The following is a 25,453-nucleotide window of genomic DNA, read 5'->3' as shown; positions in this document are numbered from 1 at the left end:
TTATACTCAAGAAAATGTAAAGTTAATGCAAAGAATTATTAAGTGGTTATCATCTTCACATGCAACAATCCAGATATTCCTGCCTGTTGTCAGTGGTTGGTAGGGAGCATGTCAAAGTGGATCAGCCCAGGGGCAGGATGCTGCTACCTGTCATCTGATTCTAGGCTAGAACATACTTAATCCTGGCCCTAGAGGTCCATATAATTGTTAGGAAAAACCTCACATCTGAGGAAAAAGGAGATTACTTTTATTTCTAGAAAAGGGACCATTCTGGTGCTCAGCATTTCAAGCCATGCAGACCTCTACACAAAAGAGCTGCCATTTGCTGGTGGAAGTGGCAAAGTTACGCCAGCAACACTCAGAGCCTGCTGAAATAAAACACTGTAACCTCACTCCTCCTGACAAGACCAGCCTGGATAGCTGTATCTGGATCCTGCAGTTCACTGGTAACACCATATGGATGTAAGCCTGTGCTTGAAGAAGGTCTGTTAATTCATCTTAAAGGCCCCCAGTAAATCAACTGCATTCATCTCTAAGGCCTTTGCTAAGGTTGGAAACTGAGCACACATTTCGCTGCTGTTGCTCCTATCGTATCTGTCCCAAACTGAAGAACAGACCTGCAAAGTGACTCCCTCCCTGCAATGATCATCCAGCCGCCAGCCAAAACCCACAGCCCCTCTCCATGTCTCACTCAGCTTCCCCATCTCTGCGTTGCTCTCATGCCTTGCTAACACTAAGAAAATGGTTCCCAAGGCCTTTTTCTTGGCTACAGAGACTGCAAAGGAACCTTCTCCCTCTCTATCCTTAACCATTTGTTTTCACCCCATACCATGCTGGCTTGCACCTTTTTGCAGCTGTATGATAAGCCAGCTGGCACTTTTAACCTGTGTATTTTGCTGATTTGGTACACCACACCCAGCTGAAGTGTTTTAAGACACCACGACTACAGGAACTAGGAGTCTGGGTCAAACTGTTCTCGCTGCATTAAAAGACACACATGGAGCTAAACTTTAAAACAATCTAGGACACCAAACTACCACTATAAATTTGCACATGCCATGAAAACTGGGAGGCTGGTAAGTGACAAGAGGCAACCTGCACCCCTTGGCAAGCAGGACCTACTCAAATCCTCTTTCAATACAGCCGAAAGTCAAAAAAAACCATCCAGGAAACAACAAACAATGACCAAACCTATGTTATAGTAGACCATGCTCTAGGATGGACAAGGATGTCATGGCACAGCCTAGCACAGGGCTGTGTCAAAGAGGGAAACAGTCTATTATATACAGAAACATGCCATAGCGCTGTAATTGTAAAGTTGACTTTTTTGATGGGCTGTAGGAGGGTGACATGTCCGAGCCACAGCTGAGTTGACAGCTGCTGCTGGCTGAACAAGCCTGGTGGGAAGGTGAGCAGTCACGGGTAACTGCGCGAACTGCGTTGGCTCTGCATGCAGCATGAGTCACATTTCCACCGCAGCACTGTGCACGGCTCTCTGTGCTCCTACATGATGAACACAAACCACCCACAGTCAGCTGTGACAACTAGACCTCACAGCTGGGGATGGAAGACAAACTCGGACATGAGAAAGGTGGAGATTTACAGCAGTTAATTAAAACTATTGGAAACTCTGGCCAAGAATGAGAACAGTTTTCCAATGCTGGAAATCCTTACAGAGAGGCTACATGGTGTTTTTACTAGCGGCTACTCTCATTTCCAGCAGAAAATTCCAGAAAAACTTTTTGCCCAAGTTACACTGCAATAATCCCTTCTGGCTTATTATACAAAATCTGACGCACATCAAAAAATAAGAAATATCTGCATAAAGTGTTTAAATTATCAGAACCAAGAACGGTCTTGCTGGGATCAAACATGGAGTTTCATCTGCTGCCCTAATGTTACAAACCCTTTCTGATACTAGCGACACTGTTTTGGGGTAAAATAGGTGTCAAAGAAGACTACCCAGATGATGCCAAGAATTCCAGCATTATTTAAACCACAGTACAGCTTATTGCTAAGTTTTGGGTCAAAGATTTGTGTCAAGTCCCTTGAATTAGGAAAGCATATGCAAAACAGAAAGCGAGAATCTGTAAGCTGAAAAGGTGCAGCAAAATGGTCACACATAAAAATCCATAGTCAGTCCTCCTGCTCAAAGTGAATGGCACAGCTGGGAATTTACACTTCTTTTCTACACAATTACCAATAATTACTTTTTTCAAATTCAATTGAAAGGGAACTGTTATACCCTGACACATTTCAGAGGAAAGAAAAACATTGAAGTTGCGTGTTTTATAAATTCAAGGTGAGCCTAAATAAGTTATTGTGCTGGAGAAACATGTCTAGTTACAACCTGGTTTGTTGCAAAACATTTATGATAGACTGAGGTTTACGACAGAACCAGTTGTAAGCCAGACTGACAGAGCATATGACAATTTGACAGGGGCGTCTGTTCACCACTGAAGAAAGGTATCCTATTACCTATGTGCTTAAACACTTAGATGACCTGCTTTTAGCTTGTTATATTTAAAAAAAAAAAAGAATTTTCAGCAGCAATACTTAATTTTCAGAATTACTCAGCTTGTTGTGCTTTCAGCTACCTCAGCCTCTTTATTCAAGCACAATCTCTACTTCACTTAACAAAATTACAGTGTTTGCACAGGCAGAAGTACTGACAGTGCCTCAGATATGCACACTGTAGCTTTATATGTAATAGGGTAACTCTCCTCTGCAATGCATGTAATATTTATAGCATTATTAGGGAGTGATGTATTGAAGAGTGAATAGCATCTCCGTATGAGAAGACAATTCACACTAATAAATAATATATATATATATGTGATATTACACCCAGAGACTGATCCATAATACAATTGTACTTTTTTCTCAAGCTATCCCTCTAAAGCCAGTGATTACAGACTGGGAGCTACTGTTGCATTATGCTAAAAGTGCAAATAGCTTGAAGCATGCATCCATCTTTTAATATACATTATATCACACAGATGTTTTCATTAACTCTTGAAAACTTAAGCAAGCAAAAATGATTTGCAATGACAGATGATTACTTCTTTCAAATGACACCACTACTCTAATCTTCATATGAAGGAAGAACTCCAAACATAATTGCTTTAATATACTTTGTGGCTAACAAGCCACAACGTGACTGTCAGTGGAATTAAAGGTTCACCACCCACAACCACCTTTTTCTGGAAATCCCTTGCATGTGGGGATACAGTGAATAAGCCAAACTTTTGTCAAAACTACAGTAGCCAGACTGTTTTGTTATATGTTGCATAGAAAGGGGAACAATTACACACTAGAGCAAACATTGCCTTGAATTGACAAAGCACATTTTAAGTATTTCAGGACTGTAGGTGTATTCATCTTTCAGGCTGGGAAATCATCTTGTGTGTGTGAACCAATAAACTCAGTACATTGTCTCCTTGTTAAAGCAAGAGGAGGTGCTGTTTATAGTTAGAATAAATCACTGTCTTCTGTTCCTGCTTATTGCCAGTTCTCCAGCAACCTGCTCACCGAAGTCCCGGGCTCCTTAGGAAAGCGTGGGGTTGCTAGGCAGCTCCAGGCATCTGCAGGTGTGGAGGATGCTTTGCAGGAATACCAACATCACAGAACAAAGTCTCCAAAAGCAGAAAGCTGTATAATGAAGCCCCCAATTTAACATTGCATTTTACTAGGAGAGCTTCCTTCAGTAGTATGGGAATTAACTTATGCATGTAGCAAGCCAACCTCTTGCTGAGATTTCAGAGCAAAGCTGCTGCTATGTCAGCTCCTAATGAGTGCACCACCACTGAACCATGTTGCCCTAATTGCATACAAGGCACATAACCTAGCAGCTTGTAAAATGTGTCATTGTCTTTTTTTTTCCAGAGAGGATTCTAGGGAAGATACCATGCTGGCACCCATTAAGCAGAGTATCATGCTGAAGTTACACACAATCAAGAATTTGTCTGCTTCATTTCCTGCAAGTAGCATGTTGTGGAGAGAATGCACAGCCTCTCGCTCTCACCTGTGCAAATGAGGCATGATTATTAAGGCTTTAAAAATTACAAACTGCAATGACTTCCAGAGTTACTGCAGTTTTGACTACTACAATGACCACAGAAATCACTGCAAAGACAGAAACATTCCCAAAGCTACTTATTTCTTCTAAGAGCAAAAGACACAGCAATCTTTCTGAGATACTCTTTCCCTTCCCTGGTGCCATCAGTGACTGATTCAGGAAAAAAGATTTCATCCAGACCACTCGGTGGTGCTCAGTAAGGGTTATTTAATACTGCTGCCATAAGCACTTGCCACCACCACGTTACAGATTATACGTTGCAGCTATAACGTTTTTCTTAACCACAGTTCTCTTGAAGAGCTGCACAGCCTACCTCTAACTGTTTAAAAGGAGACTCTGAAATATAGCAGCAGCTTGGCCCTGAACGAGGTATGGCCACGTGATTATTCCTGACAACAGCCATTAAAAACATCAGAAGTGCTGCTTTTACTTAGGTTGAACTGCAGACCTCAAAGGACACTGTAATTATAAAGACAGGAAAACAAGGTCTCAAAATACCACTTACCCTCCTTTGAGCCAGGGTGGTTTCGATGGATCAGCCTCATCTTGACCCTTAAATGGGAGAAGAAAAAAGAACAACATGAAATTAGTTTCCGAAAACACCAGAAAAAGTATTCAGATTGTATTCTGAGGGAAGTATAACGGACCACACTGCATGCAGGAAAATGCATACAGAAATGTATTCAAGCACCTCCAATGACCAACAGGTCAGGACAAGTAACACAAACACAGACAGGCTATGCAATTTCATTGAACACCTAAAGCCAGGACCAGAAGAGCCTGTTCAGTGCACCTCCTCTTTCAAAAGGCAGTCTCGAAGACCAACTCTGATTTTTTTTTCCAACCCAACAGAAGCATGAGTTACTGGAGAGCTCCTGTTACTAAAGGTCACCGCGTACATGAACACGGTCATAATGAGGATGCTAAAAATTAAAAGCACCTGTACAAAATGCACAAATGAGTGATCAACACAAAACTTTGTATGAACATGTGCGAGCTTTGTTCATGCTCAAATGCAAAGACTTTTTAACCCCCTAAGCAGGGAGGCCCCATTGCAGCTCCACCCATTCATACGCAAGTATTTAATTTCCAACAGGTGTCAAACAAGGGCCATCACTTGCAAGATGATTGCAGGTGAACTGGGATCTCACAGTATGATGGAAAATATCAATATGAGGATTCATATTCACAAATTAAAACCATGTTCTTATGTTCCTATTAGTAGTGTATTTGTAGAGTAATGTTTTGTTTCTTTTAAAATCTTCAGTGGACTGATTTGAGTTGAGTTTAAACACTTGCAGTGTACCTCAAGGAAACAGAAAAGGTTTTAGATAAGGGGAAAATGGCTTACCTATAACTGGAAACCTCTTTGTTCCAGCTTACAATTCATACATTCTCCTCCACTCCTTGAAAGAGAAGCTGGTTTCAAACAGGAGTAAGCAAGACACGCTGCTATTAGCTAACCCCGCAACCTCAGATAATTGTGTCTGCCAAGAGTATAAAGAGGCTGTAACTTGCACATGGTGGAAAACAAAGTATTTCCAGCCATGGGACTTGCAACCAGAGAATCATCACAAAGTAAAGGAGTATCTGTCAGGAAATAGGCTCCAGATATATACAAGGTAAAAGAACACAGACCCAGAAGAATGATTTTTTTTTTTTTTTGGTCTTGTGCTTTGGATGAGCTGTGCAACCTCAGGCTGTTCACGGGTGACAGACAAGGTCTCCCAAGAAGATCAGAAATAACCACGGAAAACAGGTTTCTATTTGAGGTCTCAACTTGTACAGCAGCAAAGTCCAAACTTTTTATTTGTTAGTCCCACAACTCCAGTGCTAGGCAGATCTGAAGGCTACATACTTTTTATATTTTATTTTTATATAGGCATGAAGAACATGACATTATCCATAACTGAATGGACACTTCAGCTTTTCTACATGACCACACAGGCCTGCAGAACAGGCAGGAGCTCAGACCCGTGGTCCAGCACAGGTGCACGTTTCCCCCACAGCCAGAGCAGCACACCAGGCTCTGGCAGCCAAGATCATGTTCTACACATCTCCGCTCCAAGCTGCGCTTCTAGAACCACTCAGCCTGAACCCTGCATTTCCCCCAGAGGGATCTGAATCAACTGCTGGTCAAGACAGAAGATTTCATGAAGCAAATGCAACCAGATTCTTCAGAGCACACAAGGCAGGACAGCCTTACTTTGCTTTTGAACACTTGGAAGAGCTGTGGCTAGAAAGCAATCCTAAAATGGAACAATGTTTTATACTGGACCGAGCTTGACACTGTCGGTCCAGCTATACTGAATCACAGAGAATGACAAACACAGATGTGGCAACATTTACTGGCAAAAGTTATTAGTGTAACAGGGTTTTTCGGTCAGTTTATCTGAGAAACTCTAAATATAAGTGACCAATATTTGAAACATTAACAGACCACAAACAGCACGGGCAATACTGCAGCCTGGAGACTACTGGTACATCAAGAACTCTGTTCAGAGGAAAAAGATCCAGGGAAAGCTGTTATCTAACTGAGGAATAACCATTTCCTACAGGCAACCACAAGTCAACAGAGAAGAGCTGGGAGTGTGGGTGCAGGGAAGGACAGAAGCGTGATCAGGAAACAAACCTCCATCACCTCCCGGGTTTTGAGACATACCAAGACAAAATTGCCAAGAGGCCAGATAAACTGTACTTCTGCTCATTTATTTTAATTACTTTGCCAAGCCTTTTAGACATGCAAATAAAAAGAAAACAAAAGAAAAGAAAGAGCTTCTCTAGGTTCGAAATTAAAAATCATCTTGGTACAACAGCACTAAACAAAAGAAAGAGCTTTCAGTAAGTGACAATATTGATGCATGCCAAAGGCAGGTGATGGCTGTGTGGATACAGGAGTTATCACTTGCTGAAAGGAAACTAAAGAGGTAATTTGCTTCAGGCAGCATTCTCCATAAGAAAATCATGAGAACCGGCACCTGGCATCCATCAAACAAGGGCTGATGGCTTAAGACCATAGAAGAGCCAATGCAGTACCCACAGTTAAGGTATGAGGGGAAGGAGGGAAACGTGATCTCCGCTCATTATTGGCTTCAAAAGCTCGAAAGGCTTCAGAGCAAACATGAAGGCAAGAATTAACATGGAGGCAATTGGAAAACAGGAAAAATATAATACTGGGCACCCCAGTTTTGAAAACATTTTTCTGTCTGTTTGTCTGTCAGCTACCATTTTTCTTTAGACTGTGATAAGTATTATCAAGTGAATTTTTATTTCTTCCAAAAACTTTTGATGCAATGCCATGTGACATTAATAAGGCCGGATAAACTGGGAAGGAGTAGGGAGCTTTAAGGGGGGTAAACAAATAACTGTCGCTGAGCCAGCATGGACAACGCAATAAGGAAGCTAGTGGGTGTAAGTAGGATCTGCTGGTTAAATCTGCCAATGACAAACACAGGAGAATTATTGATACAGAACTCAGATGCCCAGTGGAAAGAACCAATGGCAGTGAACATTGCAACAATGGAGGATTAAACATGGTACAAATGGCAAGGCCTGAACCCCAAAGCCTGCTGTGAATTTGGCTGCGTACAAGGTGTTCCTTGTTGGAGAAAAGCATGTGACAATGGACCTGAGTTCTGCTCAGCACACTGGCCTTGAGCCACTGTGACACAGCCATGTAAGGAGACAACATCATCCTTACAGTATGTCCAGTGAAATGTCTCCATAGAAATAAAAGCATAAATACCACTGTACTGTGCTGGCAAGACTCCTTCAGAAAGGCATATACCATCTTTATTCTATACCACAGGAAAAGAATACACACAGGAAAGCGGCAAAAACAGCATACGATGTAAACATGAATCTATAGGAGGAGAACAGAACAGCTTGCTTATTCTAACAAAAAGAACCTTTTGCTGTGCTTACTCAATAGACAGGAAAAAACACCGCATGGAAGAACTGCAGCTAAACAGAAATAGAAGATGAAAGTTAGAAGGGGTCTAACCACAACAGTTCTGTAGTAGCCTTTCAAAAGGAGAAGCAGACACCAAACCTAACTGGTTTTAAAAAAGGAAACTGGGAAGTTTATATATGAGGTAATGGCACAATATCACACAGTGGCAGAGGGCTGGCAGTCACCAAGAAGCCCTCTGCAGTCCCTTGTTGTACTGGCACATGTAGTCAAAGAACCAGAGGCTGCATTACCTACAAGTGTTGGCATGAGGGTTAACAGGGTCCACACACCTCTGGGAGTGCCAGTTAAACAAAGTAATCCACAGTTTACAGCCCTGTTGTGGGTAGGAACACTTCATATATTCCTATTCATTTAAAGAAGGCAAATGGCAATGCTATTTAGATGGATTTGCTGCAGCTGGGGAGTTTCCCACCCCTTGAAGGCAGCACTTGTACCAGGACACAGGAGGGCTCCAGTAGCTGCTCTGGGCCTTGTCACCAGCCACAGATCTGCTTGAGTTCAGCCTGTGACAACAGCCTGGCTTGCTTAAAGCCTGGGCAAGCAGGATAAATGATGGGCAGATGAGAACACTGGAACAACTGTGAGAGTTTTTAGCACCGTCCTTCCTGAAACAAATGGGAGGGCAAAGGGAAAGCAGACACATGTAACACCTAGACATCCCCATGCTGTATGTCACAGAAAGTGTTTTGCTGGCTTATGCTTCAGTTCTCTGCACAGCTCTGTCACTTGATCTCTCCTTGAAAGATGCCAGGCCAGTCTGAATCTGAAATTTTTATTATTTTTTTTAAATCTCCAGTGAGCACATAGAGAAGCACTGAATGGATGGAGAAGCAAATGTAAACAAAACAGCCCATCACATCTCTTTTTTTTTTTTAATTTCTGATGTTGATGAATGACAGTTTTACACTCACTGTCCAACAAATACCTTCGGCCAGGAAAGTGCTTGCCACACGTAGTAATGCACGCTGCAATCAGTTGCTGAAAGGTCTTCTCCAAGTAATTAAAGTTTCTTATCAACCAAGAACCAGTTAGCAAAATAATGCCAGTGACAAGGTCATATAAATTTAATACCCTGGATTAAACAAGGCAACAGACATGGTCATTTAAGGTGCAGTCTTCAGTCATAGGGAATGCAATGTTTAGTGAAGCCTAAAAAGGAAACTAATAGGAGTTTTCCTTACTCAGGAAAAGCAGCAGCTAGACTTACAAGTAATTTGAGAAGTTATTTAACCAAGCTGAAACTTGTAAATTTCACAATTTATCTCATACACAAGAAGATGTTTCAATGGACAGAACAAACAATTATGTACTTTGTAGGGGAGAAAGTCCATAAAATGGACACATAGGTATCAAAAAGAGAAAAAAGAAATTCACCGAGTCGAAGCACCAGAAGGAAAAGGAAGAACATGCCCAGATCTGTTCGCCCTCTCCACATAAATCCATTTCTCCACATAAAAGGCTTTCTGACAATGTAACTTTCCATCACAGTTAAGTACTGTGTCTAGCACATTATCCTCTTAGGTAAAAAATAGATGTAAAACATGGAAAGTTGCTTTATTTAAACAGATAAGAAAAATCAATAATGAATTGTTTTGAAAATCATCCCAACTTGTTTTCAAATATCATGCTTCATTATTAAACCTCAAAGACCTCAATTTAGCTATAGATTAATCTGAATCAGGCTACAACAAGGAGCAACTGTTTCACTGTCTAAATTAAACTTCTGGTCATGCCTAATTAGACCATTTCTTTAGGGATATTAGCAGAATCAGACTGAACTAAATCATCCCAATTAAACTAGTCGGTCTTGTGGTTCAATATCTTCATTGACTCAAGTATGGTATGTTTTACATAGAAACCAAAGCTGCAGCAAGCCAAGGGGTTGTTTTAAATTCACTGTATTCTACAACAGCATCAATTTAAATAATGACTGAAGACCCCCAAAAGAAGCTCCTGCCACCTGACGTATCTTCTGGCACTGAAGCCAGAAGAGGACAGAATGTGACACCAATATTTGACATGGATGTCTCTGCATTCCTGAAGAAGCATTAATGGACAGACATTTGCCAGTAAGAATGAAACAAAACTGTTGATACATGACCCAATAAAACTTAGAGATGCAAATTCATCAAACTCAAAGGATGAGATCTACACGGAGGCCCAAAAGCCATGCAATGTTCAGCCTGCTCCAGGAAGCTGATTTAGCCTGATTCATACCACTAAGGGAGAGGCAGAAAGACAGCAGGCACTGAATCCACACAGCATAGATTCAAGAAAATAAAAAAGTTGAGAATCTAAGAGCCAGAAATTTCTCTATATGAGGTATAGTTGCAAACAAAAACTAAGATGTTACACAGAAGCCAACAAAAAAAAATTCTGTGGATCCTCTCAGGGGGAAAGTTACCTGTTGCCCACAGGGTGGTAAGCAGAGAGATAACAAGGTCCACGAGTGGAGAGGCAATAGCTGTAAGTATTAAGGGAAAAATCCTGCTCTTCCCATGGGGCACTTCCCTGCTCAAAGCGAAGTGCAGCCTGTAGCTAGCTAAAAAGGCTTGGGTCCTACAGCAGACACTTCCCAGTGCCCATAGTCTTGTTTAATCTCAATTTTATTGCCCATAGGTGGTACTTTTGACTTTAATTGCTGTTAGTCTACAAACCAGATAGAGATGGAATGAAATAATATAACCGAGGAAAAGTGAGGAAATACTTGGTTTAAACAAGATTCATAAAAAGGAAGACCTGAGAAGACAAGATAAACAATTTGCACTCTGCCAGCCTGGTGCCCATGCACTTTACACACACCCCACAGAGCACCAGACGAAGGAGATCACTCCAAGCATTCATGTTTTCCTCTTTGTACAAGGTAATACGCACTGAACAGACTCTTAACTCACACACAGTGTTAACAATTCCCTGACAACCACAACATGCTAAACTGAATCTCAGCTCCTCAGCAGGAGCAATTGGCTACATGAACACAAGGCATGCACACACATAGGAGTTTCAGAAAGAGATGCTGGTTACAAGGGACAACATGTACAACCTGGAGCTCTCCTCTACCTCCTTCTGTGAAGAAACAAAGAGAATAAGGAGAGGAAAAAGAAGTTAATATACCAGATTTCTGCAATGAGCTCTGTAAAATTATTTCAGAAAGTGGGGTAAACATTTGCCGCAAGTTGACAAAACATTTGTGCAGCGAAGAGTTTTCCCATGTGCTTCCTAGGACATAGATGAGTTAATTAATCTCTAGCAATTAATCTCAAGTTAAGCTAATCAAATTTCACTCATAACTGCAAATGCATTAGAACATATGCTTTTCAGAGCTGATTTTTAGAGCTACAGTTCCTGTTTTATTAACTCAAGAATTTCAAGTAATCTTAACACAGAATTGGAGCTGCTCTTTACCACATTGGAAAGAGAACCTGTATTTATTACAGAGAGGAACAGATTTGTTCCCCCTTTCCCCCAGACTGCATCCACTGCCTGCATCTGAAGCATCCCCCCTCCTTCCCTCCTCGCCCCCTGTACATTTTGCCCGTTACGAGGAAAATGATAGCTCCCACGCAACACATTTTGCTTTTGCAAATACCATAATGCAGAGAGATATTTTCTGGTTTTATAAATCTAGGCAATTCTCCTCTGAGGAAAAAAAAAATCCAGAAACCTCCTACACTAAATCTCATGTTTATGGATAGGCAATTTCAAGGCTAGTAAAGTTACATGAGTGTCATACTCAAAACTTCCGGTACAGACGTGATATTAAGGCTTCCAATCAGATAATTCTATATATCTGCATAGAAGAATCAAATTACTCATTTGCGTATGAAAGATGGAGGGGAAGGAATATCTTCATGGCAACAAGGGCCACTCAAATAGCTTTAAAAGCTAAAATAGTTTTCAAAGTTACTGTCTACATGGGTGTAATTACACACATGCAATCACTGAGACGGGAAAAGAGAAGCTATTTTAACTCAATCACTAAGGAGAAGTCAAATTACTTTAGCAAACGAAGTGCTAGATTGTAGCTAAAATAAAAACCCTACTTTCCCCCTTAAGACATGGCCACATGGATCCTCATCAGGGAGGAAAGCCTCCGGACCACCCTGCAGGTCTCTTCTCCTCCATCAACTCACAAAGGGAACAAGCAGCAGGACTCTGCTGTCTTCTGCGTAACAGCTGGTGCTGCAGGAGTGCCGTGTTTGGACAGTCAGCTCTGCACAGGCCTGCCAACCTGGAGAGGCTGAGGAAACCTAGGGTGCACCCCAGACTCAGATGTGAACATGATATTTTAGGAACAGACACTTCTGACTGTTCTCCTCTACACTGATCTTCTATACCATCCTCCTGCCTGTCCCCTTCTATTAATCAAAATCTTCCCACCTAGGCAGCCCCAATTCCACTTCCAAGTCCTCTGGTTTTCTCCTTCTCTTTGCACAGTCACCCTAAAACCTTCAAGCCCAAGTTCTCCTGACTTGGTCCCCGGTGTTGTTTCAGTGTGTCCCAGGTAGATCCAGACTGCCCTCATTCCCGGTTTTTATCTCCTTTGTGTTTGAACCAGATTCGTTCCTGATGTCTCCTGTGAAGTCTCTGAGCGCAGATGACCTGGACTCGAGTCCCCTCTCAGGTCTGCCATGGCTCTCAGTCATGCTGAGCTGGGAAAGCCCTGCTTTAGCCCCCAGCTGGAAAACACTGAGGACAGATGGAGTCTCTGGCAGCGCAACAGCTCAACTGTAGCAAGCTACCAGTAAGCATATGCAAACTACACATTTTTTAAAATGCTTATTCCCTTCGCTCATTTGGGGTTGATTTTCCACAGAAAAATCCTTGACACAGACTAGCACTGCCAAATTTTAAGGCCTGAGGGCACTAGAGCTTCTCAAATATAGGTCAAACTTATTTTTATACAAACACAAAGCAACAAAACTCGCATTAGACTCATTTGAGGATTGGGGGGGGGGAAGATTATTTTGGCTTAAATTCCCCACATATCTTTGACTTCTGAGCCTCTTCAGTTTAAAGCTGTTAGGGACAGTTTCAGGCCAAATATGAAGTTTACCAAAGCTCTAAGCAACTGCAGACAAAGATTTAAAATCTTCTGATTATGTCTCATTACAGCAGGTGTGCTCACAGCATCATCAACGGTGACTAACTTGGTTAAACCCCGATCACAGAATTCCTTCATCATTCCACTTCAGAGCAGTCAATTTACATCTATAAAAATCACGACCGTTTCAGGGCTTTTTTTTAAACATACACAAATTCAAAACATCTTCACTTATGCTTTTATTTCCCTCCTCAAAACATTAAAAGCTTGCTCAGATCGTCAGGGAATATTTTATTTTTTCTCTTTTGACTTCAAATTAAACACAACAATTATTTACATGCATCTGCCAAGTTCTAAATTGTTCCGGTAATTTGCATCTGTGTACAACTATAAATAATTTAAACCTTTATGTCAGTGCATCATATCTGATTCACCAAAACACACAGATTTACCAACACCTTCAAAGTTATCATCCATTCCTTTGCTGCAGACTGCTGCCAAACACATTTAATAAAATACCTTGAACTGAATTTTCAAGCAGGCATGAGTAATACAGTGGTTCAGGTTCAGAACCAAAAAGCCGTCAGGCAGAACTGGGTTTTCAGTGGACCCAACCCAGGAACTTAAGAGCCTATTAAGAACAAATGATATTTTTAAAATAAGACATAAACACTCATCCGCAGCTGGGGAAAAAACAAACCAACACCCTTTCATTGCATTCTGAGTATAATGATTTTTTCCAAAGGAAGAAAATAAGAGCTTGGCTCAAACTTATTTTGGGTACAACGAAGCAGCACATAAAACTGTTGCTTCACTTTCTTGGAAAACGCATGCCAAAACAACCCTATTTCAAACTGAATTAGTATATGATTAATTTTGCCCTGCTCTACAGCTCTTGGCAATACTGTCATCCCCTTCTCTTGCTCTGGCTACTGCCAAGTGGTAATTTACCCACTGCTTCCTTGCCCATCCTGTGCAAGCACTGTGTTGCTTTGATTACGTCCCTCAACCTCCGCCCGGGACAGGCCTGCTATTTTCTTCCCAGCTTCCCTGCCTTGCCCTGATGGTCTGGGTTGCTTTGATTCCTGACATCTCCTCCAGGGTTTCTTCCAAATTCTCTCCCATTTCTTATACCTTACCCAGAGTTTTCCACTACCCTTCACTCCTTTAGACTCCTCCTGTCTCTCAGAACACACTTCCTACATCATTACTTCATCCCATTCTTACTGTCGTAATTTCAGTTGTCCTACCTACCATACAGATACACCTTTATTCAGGTGTTCAGACAAGCACAACTCTTTGGCACATCACTTGATGATGTCCAGGAGAACTGTACCAGGGAGGCTCAGGAATGCCAATCCACACTGGAGCCAGATGTAAGGCACAGAAGCCCAGCTGTGACGTTCTTCCTCCTTACTGAAGTAGCTTTGGCTACTTCTCTCCCAGTGAACATGCCTGTACTGCTCAAACTCCTGCAGTGAGCAGCCTCCTCTCACATTCAGAAATAGGTTATTTCAATATTTTTGCTGCACTGTGGCAAATGCTAATCCAAACCACTGTCTGCTCCCTTGGGCCCTAAAATTAGGACACATGTTCAGGACTTGAGCTCTACGTAAACACTACCAAAACAAAAAAGTAGATAAAATTAGATTTCTGAATTAAAAACAAACAAAAAACCCAACCAAAAAAAAAACAAACACAAAACCAGTTCCATCTGTACTATCTGCACATTAGCAATCTAAACATTGTCTTGAAAGAAAAATATGTATCTGTGTGAAGCCTGCTAACAAATCCTAGTGTTTCACTCATTAAAAACCTATTGTTTGAATCAACCCTAAACCAAGGGCCTCATACAAAAAATAACAAAGTGGAAAGCTGATTACAAGCTTTATGATCTGCAGAACTGACAAGGTCACTGGTACAGATGTAAAATTTGGATTAGACAGATTGTTTCTTCACAGTGAAAGCACAGTCACTGGAAAAGACACTTGGAACGAGACAGAGCACCCCGATTATTCTGACTAGCTTTCATGATCACAAGGAGAAAAGTGGACAAAATATTAGATACAGGGAGCCTCACAATAAGGCTGTGATGTTTTCAAGCTGTAGTTTCAGTATCTATCACTCTTTAAACAGTCAAGCCTCTTCCCTAAACTGTGTGGTGATTTGGACAGAGATGCCACTGAGAAAGTTTTCTTACTGCCTGGAGAGGGAGGGGGCAGGCGGACCTACATTTCAAGGTTAGGGTTGGTTTTAACAAATCAAGGCCTATGAAAACACGACCCATCAAAACATGTCAGTCTTTTCTATCTCCCACCTCCTTAGGAATGGGTTAACCAGCACTGGTCCACCACTGTATCAGCTCACATCTGCTGAAGTCAAACGCTTCATTACCTGTGCTGCCAATAAGAATGTAAACGTTCCATTTCCACAGAAATGGAAAATTTCTCATCTCATGGACAAGTTATGGAAACAATACCAAAACACAGGTCTCAAATTTTTTTTTTTTTAAATTTTGATTTTTAAAGGTCTCTACTAGGATAACATCTAGCAGGGATTAAACACTGAGAACTCCCACTTTGTGATGGAGCCACTTGAAGTCTGGATCCACTCAACTCCCAAAACTGCAAATCTGGCTACTTATAGCTCAAATGCACACTTTGTTATCACATGTCTTAACTATTATATTTAACAAGAAACCAAGTCACGAATTATGACGGAAAACCCTAACACCTGCTATTTTGAAGATGCACTGCAAACCTCCCTCCCTCAAAAAAAAAAAAAAAAAAAGAAGAGGTGAAGCTTGCAAACTTGCATTTTATTATTGTGTTACACAATAAATTTTAGGTTTTTTCGGTCAGTACTGTTGTACAGTGTACATCCTTGCCTTCATAACTATTTGCTCACAACTTCTAATGAACTGTTTACCCACAGAGTGAGGTGTTGGTTACCGGCTGCACAAATATCAGATTTCAACATCTCCTTAAAAACATTTTTTGGTTTACCTGAATTTGTCTCCTCAGTGGAAATCCAGTTTCCTTCCTGCGCTAATTCTTTTAAGAGTCTCCTACGCATTTGTCTCTTTTCCCTCAGCACATTTTTGAAATTGTTGATGCATTTGTTCAGGTAGATAGTCTCTGCGCACACCTTGTCAAGGCTCATGGGTCTGCACTCCTTTGCTTGTTCAGGTAGAGAGTTCGCATATTCTCCAAGCTCCTCAGGAGGTGAGTGCTGTCCCACAGGGATTTCACAGTCAGATGATGGCATTAAACTGGAAGCAGGAGGCTCATATGGAACAGAGGAAAGACTGGGAGGAACAACCTGCATCTGAGCAGACGCTTCACTGTGGACAGTTGTGTTTGGCTGGCTCTCAGAGGATTGACTAGGAGGGGTTTCTGCAAAGTTGTCAGAGCTGCCACACATACCTGAACTGGTCAGCATCAGCATATTGTCATCGTCCATCTGTAAGCCACTATCATTTTCCAAAAGGATTTCAGAATCACTTGTCTCCAATTTGTGAAACACCACCTGCAGAGCAGACCTGAAGTGATTAATAGCTTTCCCAAGCTTATTGGTGTAGAACTTCATGTCTACAAGATCAATGCTATCCCGAGAATGGTCAAGGAAGTATTGGGAATTTTCCAGGACATCCCTAAAGACCTGATCAGTTGGATCTTGATCATTCAGGTCCATTTGGATCATATCTTTCAAGCTGTCACTACTATCAGCCATTTCATCTGTTGTATGATCATAGCTAATGGTTGTCACTCCACTAGAAATGTCTTCTCTTTGAATATCAACTTTCTCCACACTAGTAAGTTTGCATGGGGTATCACAGTCTGTTTCAATTTCTTCTGTGGTTATCCCCTCATCTTTATCTAGAAGGGAAGAACCATTCTCAGTGACGCTTTCAGTGTCAAGCCTGTGCTCACTATCATTGCTTGAAGCACACATCTGGCTTGCGCTGCCCAAAGATTCAGATGAGCAGCAGACATTTCCATCACCTGATTTGGCCAAATTGGTTACCTGTGAATTCTGCAGAGGTTCATGAAGGGCCTGGTGAATGTCACTCTCATCTGAAGGCTGCTCAGTACAGCTTATTGTTTGTGCTTCCTTCCCAGCTTCAGGTATCAAGTTGCTTTTCTTAGTCAAGGCTGACTTCTGCACAGAATCAAGTCTCTCCCCTGCACACTGTGTTTTCCTGCTTGTGCTTTTATACTTAACCTGGCACGAGTCCGTCTGAAGGTGCCCAACTGCATCAGTTCTCTGAGCTGCATCAGGATTCACTGAGTTGCGATGATTTTTCTTGAAGCCAGACTGCAAAGAGACTGAATCTGTTTTGCGGCCCCTCTGGCCATTCTGCCGCTTCTCCTCTTCACTGGTAGCAATTCGGACACCTGAGCTTTGCAGAAGGATAGACTTCTGTAAAATAAAGTCTCTCTGTTCACAATTTACAAGTTTCACAACTGCTGGTCTTGGTGTTAACGGCTTGCCTGTACCAATATCTGATCTATAAGCATCTTTTATATACTTACTGCACTGGATACCGTTGAAACAGTGATATTCAGACAAGAAGCTGCAGATAAGCTCTACTGTGTTTTCACCATCTTTTTCTGGGATCCCATAAAAATACAATATGGGTTCTTCCTTGTGGAGCTCCCTATTGGGCTCCCGAGCACGTGTACCCTGGGATTTGCCAGTGGAACCACCTTGCAGGCCTTCTATCTCACTCAAGACTGTGTCCACGCAGCTGGAGACTTCATCCACAGAGCCTTTTATCAAATTGAGGTGCTGCCGGAGCTCTGCAATCTCCGTCTGGATGCGACTTATTCCCTGGAGCTCTTTAACAATGTAATCAACCACATCAGCTGAGCGATCCCTTGATTGCCGTCTATGGCTCTTATAAGCAGTGGGCTTTTCCTGGGGAAAGCACCCTTGCCTTTCAGCTACCTCCCTCCAGCTCATGCTAATGCTCAGAGAAGAAAGGTCTTGCCCTTCAGACACTCTGCCCTTTCTTTCAGAATAGGTCTGCATCATACCATCAGAAGAATTTCCCTGGAAGTCCTTCTTGTTCTGTTGAACCGAGCACGGTATTTTTACATAGCCATCCCAGTTCAGTTCCACCTCACCAACACACACTTCGCTCACTCCCTTGGAATCATGTCCTCCATCCTGATGAAAGTCCCCTCCAGCAGTGCAAAATTCAGTGCTCATGGAGCTCCTCTTTATTCCACAAACAAACATGTCTGTTTCAATCTCCACCGGGGAGAGCTGGCAGTGATGAGCATGGTTTGGATTCTCATCTACCTGACCTTGAAGAAGCCTCTTCATTTTGTCCCGCAGAAACAAATGGAGTTTTTGTTTCCGGAATTGCTTTCTGCCCCACAGTTTTACAACAGGTTTTCTGTGCAGAAGTGCAATTTCATTTTCTTGCTTTTTCAATCTACTTCTAGCAAACATCATCAGCAGCTGCAACCTGTGTTTCTCATAGTGCTACAAGCTGCACAAGCACACATCAATCACTTCCCAATGCAAAACTTAACATCCAGTTTTTATTCTGTCACGAAGCAGCTATCAAAAAAGGGGAAAAAAACATTACAGTTTGCTTCAGATAGAAATAGCTAAAGTAACTTAAGCAGCAGAATGAAAAAAAAAATAGCATCCACACAAAAGCAGACAGAAAGAGGATGTGCTATTTGAAGTGTAGAGACATCCTCTCGTTTTGGCCACCTCCCCAGATGAGGTCCTTCTTTGTCAAAATAAGTGCTCCTCATTCCCTCTTCTATCCAAGAAAGTTCAAAAAGAAGAAAAGAGCAATTCTGTGGCCACTCCCTTTTTCTACCAGGTTTGCAAATTACTCTAAACTGAGCTCCTGGCAATGGTGCACTGTGTGATTTAGTTACCTGTCTGGATACAGAATTCTGACAATTATTAGTGATTCTATCCCTGCATATTTCCTTTCCTTTCAAGTCCACAAAACTCATCCTCCCTTGCTTCGAATGAAAGCAGAAATCAAGTTTGACTTGGCGCAGTACCAGCTATCCCACAAGAATTGTACAAAGTGATGTAAAGTGGCAGGAAGACCGGTTGACAGATTTTAAGTGTAAAACCTTTTTGCTATTTTAAGATTTTATCTTAATATTTTGCCTCCAAACACTAAAAATAAAACCCAAAACCTCAAAGCTTACAAGCTCCCAAGTTAACCTGCAGTTAAATATGCCACACTCAGCATATGTACGAACAGGCTGAGCTGACAGCACAAAGATTCTGCACGTCACTTCTACCTCAACCCTCAAGATTTTGCAGTGGATCCTTTTCCTGATTTAAATCCCCCCTGTAAAGAACAAAATAATAATAATAAAAAAATACTACGTTAACTACTTAAAACTTGTGTGTGTCTTCACTGCTGTACTTCCTACGCAACATACAGTCAGCTTCTTCCTCCAGAAAGCAAAGCAAACAGACCCATACAGAGGTCCTGGAGCCATGGTGACTGGAGGATGCCAATGTCTTTGATGATTCAGTTTCGACTTGCTGCTGAAGCATATATTCTTTCTCACATTCTTGTTTAAGACCTAGAACTTTTCATTTTTATTATTACCTAGTTCTAAAAAAAATTTTTTAAGCTGCACAAACATAACCATGACATGTAACCCTCAGCCTAACTTAAATTTTGCCAAGTGCATCCACCTTTGTGCAAGAAGGTTTACTCCCATGTTGAAGGGAATAGAATAGAATCAGACCTTGGTTTTGGTTTAGCTGTTTGAAGGCTAATGTGTAACAGTTCATACTGAGATGTTTTGTGCTGCTCCATTCGCACTTTCTTTGAGGTCTGGTAACCTCAGCTCTCCTAATGTGGTCTTTGCAACCCTGAAGTCTTCTGCAGAAAGCATCACATATTGGTCCAGCAGCACCCACCGGAGAGTGCTGGACCACGTGCTGAGCCCAAATATTTCACACTCTTATGCTAAGCAGAGGACCAAACACTACAATAGATCTGTTTGCACTGCATTGAAGCCTTGATCTAAGGCCCAACAAACTCACTCCAAGCATTTTCACCACCCAAGGGCCAGCTCCAGATCTTGCAGAAGCTTTCACCTGATGCCCTTTCCAGACATCAAACAACAATTCACATTTTCAAAGCATTAACTCAAAGCTTCTACACCTGCAGTGATCCCAAGCTGCTGCAGTGCAGAAACACTCCCTAAAACATCCTCCAGCCCCACCTGACAGCCATTTATGCTACCACCAGCATTTTTCTGTTAATGAGCATTTCTATCCTGGTAAATATTTTGTTTTCATTTTTGTTGTTTCTCTTTGGGGTCAGGGGAGGAAAGAGTGGGTTTCGATCTGTAGGAAGCAGCATTTGCAAATACCAATCTCTATAATCAGAGCTAATTAATATGCTGTAACGGAGGCTACATCTGTGCTTTAGGTTTAAGCCCCATCATCCAGCACCTCAGCTGAACTTCCATACCAAAAGCAGTATCTACTCCTGTTTAGGCTAAACAAATTCCCTGTTAGATTGATTGTCAGCTTCTTAAAGAAAACAAGTTTTAATTTCATAGAATTTTCAGGCCAATGGTCTACAAAGATCAGGCTTTCTTTTTCCTGTCTGTCTTATCTAACTACTCCCTCATGGAACGGGTTTGACCTAAGAAATATTTGCTCAGGCTCTCTTCTTCCACAACTTACACAGTTTACCTTTCACTTGAGTGGCTAACTGGTGTTTAACACCAGAAAAACACTTTTGTATCAATATTAAGAAGCAATCCCTCAGAGAGCAAGAACCTGAATTCAACATCAGCCAAGAAGAGCTCTACAGCTGTGGGTCCCTGCATGTGTGGCTTGAGGGTGGCACACAGAGATGCTCATTGCAAATATTTTCCAGCACATCGAACCCCAAGCGCTTGGAGACAAGCCTACACAGGCTCGTGCAAGCATTCCTTCAGAAAGCTCAGTGCTTGTCAGGCTTCCTTCTACACCCAACTCTCAAGGCACCAAAAAGCCTTAATGATCATTTTAGTTTAAAAAAATAAATCAATTCAAGCTGGAGCTTGCTTTCATTTCCTTTGTCTGCTGCAACTTCACTCACAGCAGCAGGTTGTTAGAGATAACACTTTTTTCTGCTAAACACTTACTTGCAGGACTGCAGCTGTTCCAAAGCAGGCAGCTCAGTGTAAACACTACAATGCTGTCATTTTTATCTTTATATAGCATTTGTGGTATATGTATATGCATCTGTGTATATTCTAGATATACACAAATACTTACTTCATTAGAGATTTTCAAAAAACATCTTTGATTTCAAATACCGGCTTGGCCCAATAGGGTCTTAAACTGTTTCCTCCCAGGCTGGGAACAAGGCCAGAGCAGAACATGAGGACAGCAGATCTGGCTCAGAGGGAAGTCTCTCCACCCCTCCCTACAGTGGGTAGAAGTGAACGGAAATCTCCGTTTCCACCAAAGAGCAAAACACTGCCCACTTACAAGAATGCCAAGAAGCAGGTAAGTCGATCTCCCTCTTTGCACCTCTCCCACAGGCTTCCTCCCTCCATTCCCTGCCTTCTGCCACCCCAGGCCCACGTTCAGACCTGGAGCTCTGGATATTCACCCACTTGATCCTGTGGGCTGGCCCCACAGTGCCTCTGCACCTCCTGCCAGGGTCTGTCACTCCTCCTCCCAACCCAGGGCTGTGTGTGTGTGTTCCTGTTCCCTTCCACTGCTCTAGGCTAGGTGGCTCTGCAGTCACTTGTCCCCTTTGTCCCCTGTAGAGATCCCTATTCCTGTAATGTTGCCTGTGTTAGCGTCATGCTTCTTTGTAACACAGACAGACAGAGTGACAATGAAAGTTAATGCAGGCTCAGCCAGGGAAAAAAAAAAAAAAGTAATCTGATGGTTGCAATTCTTTGCTGAATTCTTTTTCTCTTCCAGAATCGCTCCAGGAGTCACACTAACACATAACAAGAAATCAAGTCTATAAAGAAAGAGTATTTACATCCTGGTATCCTGCCAGATACTTCAAGCCCTCACTGATTACACAAGCTTTGTTCCGACTGCCTTTTAGCAGGCATTTCTCTCCAGGAGAGCTCCATGCTCAGTTCAGTATGGAACTGTCTCTGGGTGTGCAGATTGAAGAGCAGCATGCATGGGTACCACTGCTTCTACATCCCCACCACTTTCCAAAAGGAAGCCAGGCTCAAGCTAAGGAGGAGGGAGACATCACTGGCTTTACCCAGGGATGTTTGGGTTGTTTTGCTATTTCCATGAGGACAAAACTGATGTATTAAGATTTTAAACAAGGGAAACAGGTGAACTACTACAAACACTGCACCGTTTATTACCTTGCCAGCAGGCACACCTCTAAAATATCCTTGTAATACATGAATGACTGTTACTTTTCCTCCTGAAATATGGATCTGCAATGACAATACGAGCAAAAGCGTTGCTTGCCAGTGTGAATGAGTGAGAAAAAAGAACATGAGAAATCCCATGAAGGAATAAAATGCAGTTATGAGATTTCTGCTCAACAGCTGGGGATCAGTCATACTTTACACTTACAGCACTCTGGGGAAGGTCAGGCTCTCACCAGAAAGAAGAGCGCTGGCTGCAGCCCCCTCTGAGCAGCATCTTCATTTCTGTGAGTCGCTGGACAAACGTGGTTCAAAACAAAGGCAGCATTGCAGTGCCTTCAGCACTGCCCCACACAGCAGTGAACTGCAGGCAAGTGGAAGAATGGGGGGTGAGAGCACAACCCCTATGTCCATTAAACCTCTGCTAAAATGAGGTTGGTTTATCTTTTTACTGGCTCTCTGGTTTTCACCACACTAAGGGAAATACTGAGACACCTTTACCCCACACCATCCTGTTAGGAAGTGCTGGTAGCCCAGGGTAGATGTGACGTTCAGGTCACCAGCAAAGAGGTACAAAACCAATTAACTATGATCAAAAAAACATTTCACAGCAGCCTCCCTGGATGTAGACTCATGCCACCATGGCACTGAGTCGAGTCTTTTGGATTTGATTATATTTACAGTGTCTTCCACACAAAGTGGTACTGCATTACCTGTACTAGCAATTACATTAGGAAAAGCAATGAAATGGCTGATAAGTGGTCTTGCTACCTTATAAAGAACCATTTAACATGAAGAATACCAATAACTAAAATGCAGGACATTCTGGAAAAAAGGTTTTGGCACTAACAAGAGAGAGAAATTATGGCTAAGGCTGCCATAGCAACATCGCCCCAGCACTCTGCATGCTGAAACATCGACTCTTCCTGAGAATATTACAGCATTTTTAAGCACATTAATTGCCGAAAGAATCCTAACAACAAGGTTTGACAGAGATATGAAGGGTTACTACCAGCTTTACTGATGTATGACTTCTGGAGGTGAGCATGCAATTTTCTGATTAACACGATTAGACTTAATTTTGGGTTGGACCATACCTAAACATGGCATTATTGCTTGCTTCTGAGAATCTGTTTCTTTTCAAACCTTCTCCTGATAATTAACAAAAACTCTAACTTTTGAGTCCTGGCATGAATTATTGGAACAAGAAGGTAGTGAGTGAGCTGAGCAATCCTGGGTGAAGAGCAGCAAGACTGGAGAACAAAATGTTCCCTTGAAAAACGTATTCACCTCAGGACATTTCTGCTAAAAGTAAGGTGCAGAAGAGACACATGGCCATTCACAGTGACTTAAAGAAGAAATACATCCATGCTATTGAAAAGACAGTAGTTACAAAAGGATGAAAACTATTTTAAAAACCAAATTATGTGAGCAAAGGAACTATTACACAGTCCCTTTGAGCCAAACCTCAACCTATGTTTTTGTTCAGGAATTACTGTATGAACTGCAAAACCACATCCCAGCCCCCTTGTAGAACTTTGAAATTTTTAAGGACAGCGATGATCTTTTCCAGGTTTCATCTGTACCTTCAGCTTAGCAAAAATTGTGTCAGAACACTTCAATGCAGACATCAGTGAGAGCCAGCATTCCTGCCTGTCACATTTTAGAAAAACCACACTTGAAACCTTTCCAAAGCAGTCTGGTAGATGTGACAAAAGGTCAGGTTTGGCCAGTCAGTCACCCTCATGGTGGAAAACTGATCTGTGGAACACTGCATATTGGCTGAATGAATTACAGGGTTCTGTACTTCCCACATCACAGTTATTTCTTACCTTTTACACAAGGTCATTCAACAGAGGCAAAACATACTTCTGAATAATATTTTGCTGTACCAGCAAGTTATCGGTGTAGCTACAAAGTGAAGGAACAGTAAAAATCACTAACTATGACGATAAAACACCCACTGGAGTGTTGCAAGTGCATTCACTAGCGTAAAAAATTCTGTTGCAAAACAGCATGAAATTAAATTCATGTAATGAAGAGAGTATTGCTACGTAGTAGAACAAAGAGATAGCACACCCTGCCTTAACTCCTTAATACCCCCTACAAATGTAGGGGACCACAAAAGTTGCTAAGCGTGTCTCAGCTTTCTGTAAAATGGGACTAATGTTGGTTGTCCCCTTGGAATCACTTCTGTGAGCACAGATGAAGAGGGATTGAGATGTTCAGGCCTTTTCAGTCCAGCTGTCTCAGGAGCCCCCAGAGAGCACCGTGGCACCAGGCAGCCCTGCCATTCTTCAAGACGTGCTCATTCCCTCTGCAGCCACATCCCTTTATCAGTTTCTTCTGCAAGCTAAAAGCAGCAGTGGCCAGCACAGCAATGCACCGGTTACAGTAACAAATGAGGTCTGTCGTTACCTCGTGGCCAAGAAAAGGCAGCATCCAGAGACAGAAATAGGGGATGTCCCCAAGTGCAGAGGGAGGCACAAGCTGGAAGCTGCCGACCGTGGACGTGGAAGGCTTGTCCCTAGCTGGCAGCAAGCTAAGTCTAAGGCACTGACCTAGTTCTGAGACCAGCCTGTGCTGAGAAAAAGGCAAAAAGGATAATTGACTGCTAAAAAAAGAAAAGAAATCACAACTGCTTCTGTCATTCTTATGTAAAGTTACTTCACTCCATGGCAGCAAATACAAAACCTGAGCAGCAGCTGTCAGCAGTTTAATAGCAAACTGAGAAGCAGTTAAGTTCAGCAGCCCCCTTATTTCCAGATTTTGGGGTTTTTGTACACAGCTGAATCAATCAGTAAACCGTTTACCATACCAACGGAAAGCACTAACTGTTCCTTCAAACAGATTTTTCCCAAGTCAGCATCCTAAGGACTGAACAGATGAGCCAGGAGCAAGAACCAACTTTTTGTTTAAAGGAAACAGCACTAAGAACTGAAGCACAAGCACTGGAGCATGCTGACAAGTTAGCTGGCACTGGGGTCAGGGCTGTAGAAATTTCT

The 25,453-nt window shown here is 42.1% G+C and overlaps 1 protein-coding gene across 3 annotated transcripts in view; it reads right to left on the bottom strand.

Moving 5' to 3' along the window:
• UNC13B (unc-13 homolog B) overlaps positions 1-25,453 on the bottom strand; it is a 219,221-nt gene that overhangs the window by 87,887 nt on the left and 105,881 nt on the right. The window contains exons 1-3 of one of the 3 annotated variants that reach the window (XM_064439128.1): positions 16,101-18,671; positions 11,095-11,117; positions 4,584-4,630 (exon numbers count right to left, since the gene is read on the bottom strand). In XM_064439128.1, the coding sequence (XP_064295198.1) occupies positions 4,584-4,630; positions 11,095-11,117; positions 16,101-18,558 (2,528 nt within the window). In that variant the 5' untranslated portion in view covers positions 18,559-18,671. Of the gene's footprint in view, positions 1-4,583; positions 4,631-11,094; positions 11,118-16,100; positions 18,672-25,453 lie in introns of those variants that run through there. The other 2 variants (XM_064439129.1, XM_064439130.1) reach the window with 2 other exon arrangements.

The sequence above is a fragment of the Phalacrocorax carbo genome, chromosome Z (genome assembly GCF_963921805.1).
Source record: "Phalacrocorax carbo chromosome Z, bPhaCar2.1, whole genome shotgun sequence".
NCBI classification, from domain to species: Eukaryota; Metazoa; Chordata; class Aves; order Suliformes; family Phalacrocoracidae; genus Phalacrocorax; species Phalacrocorax carbo.
This window is presented reverse-complemented; position numbering and strand designations above follow the sequence as displayed.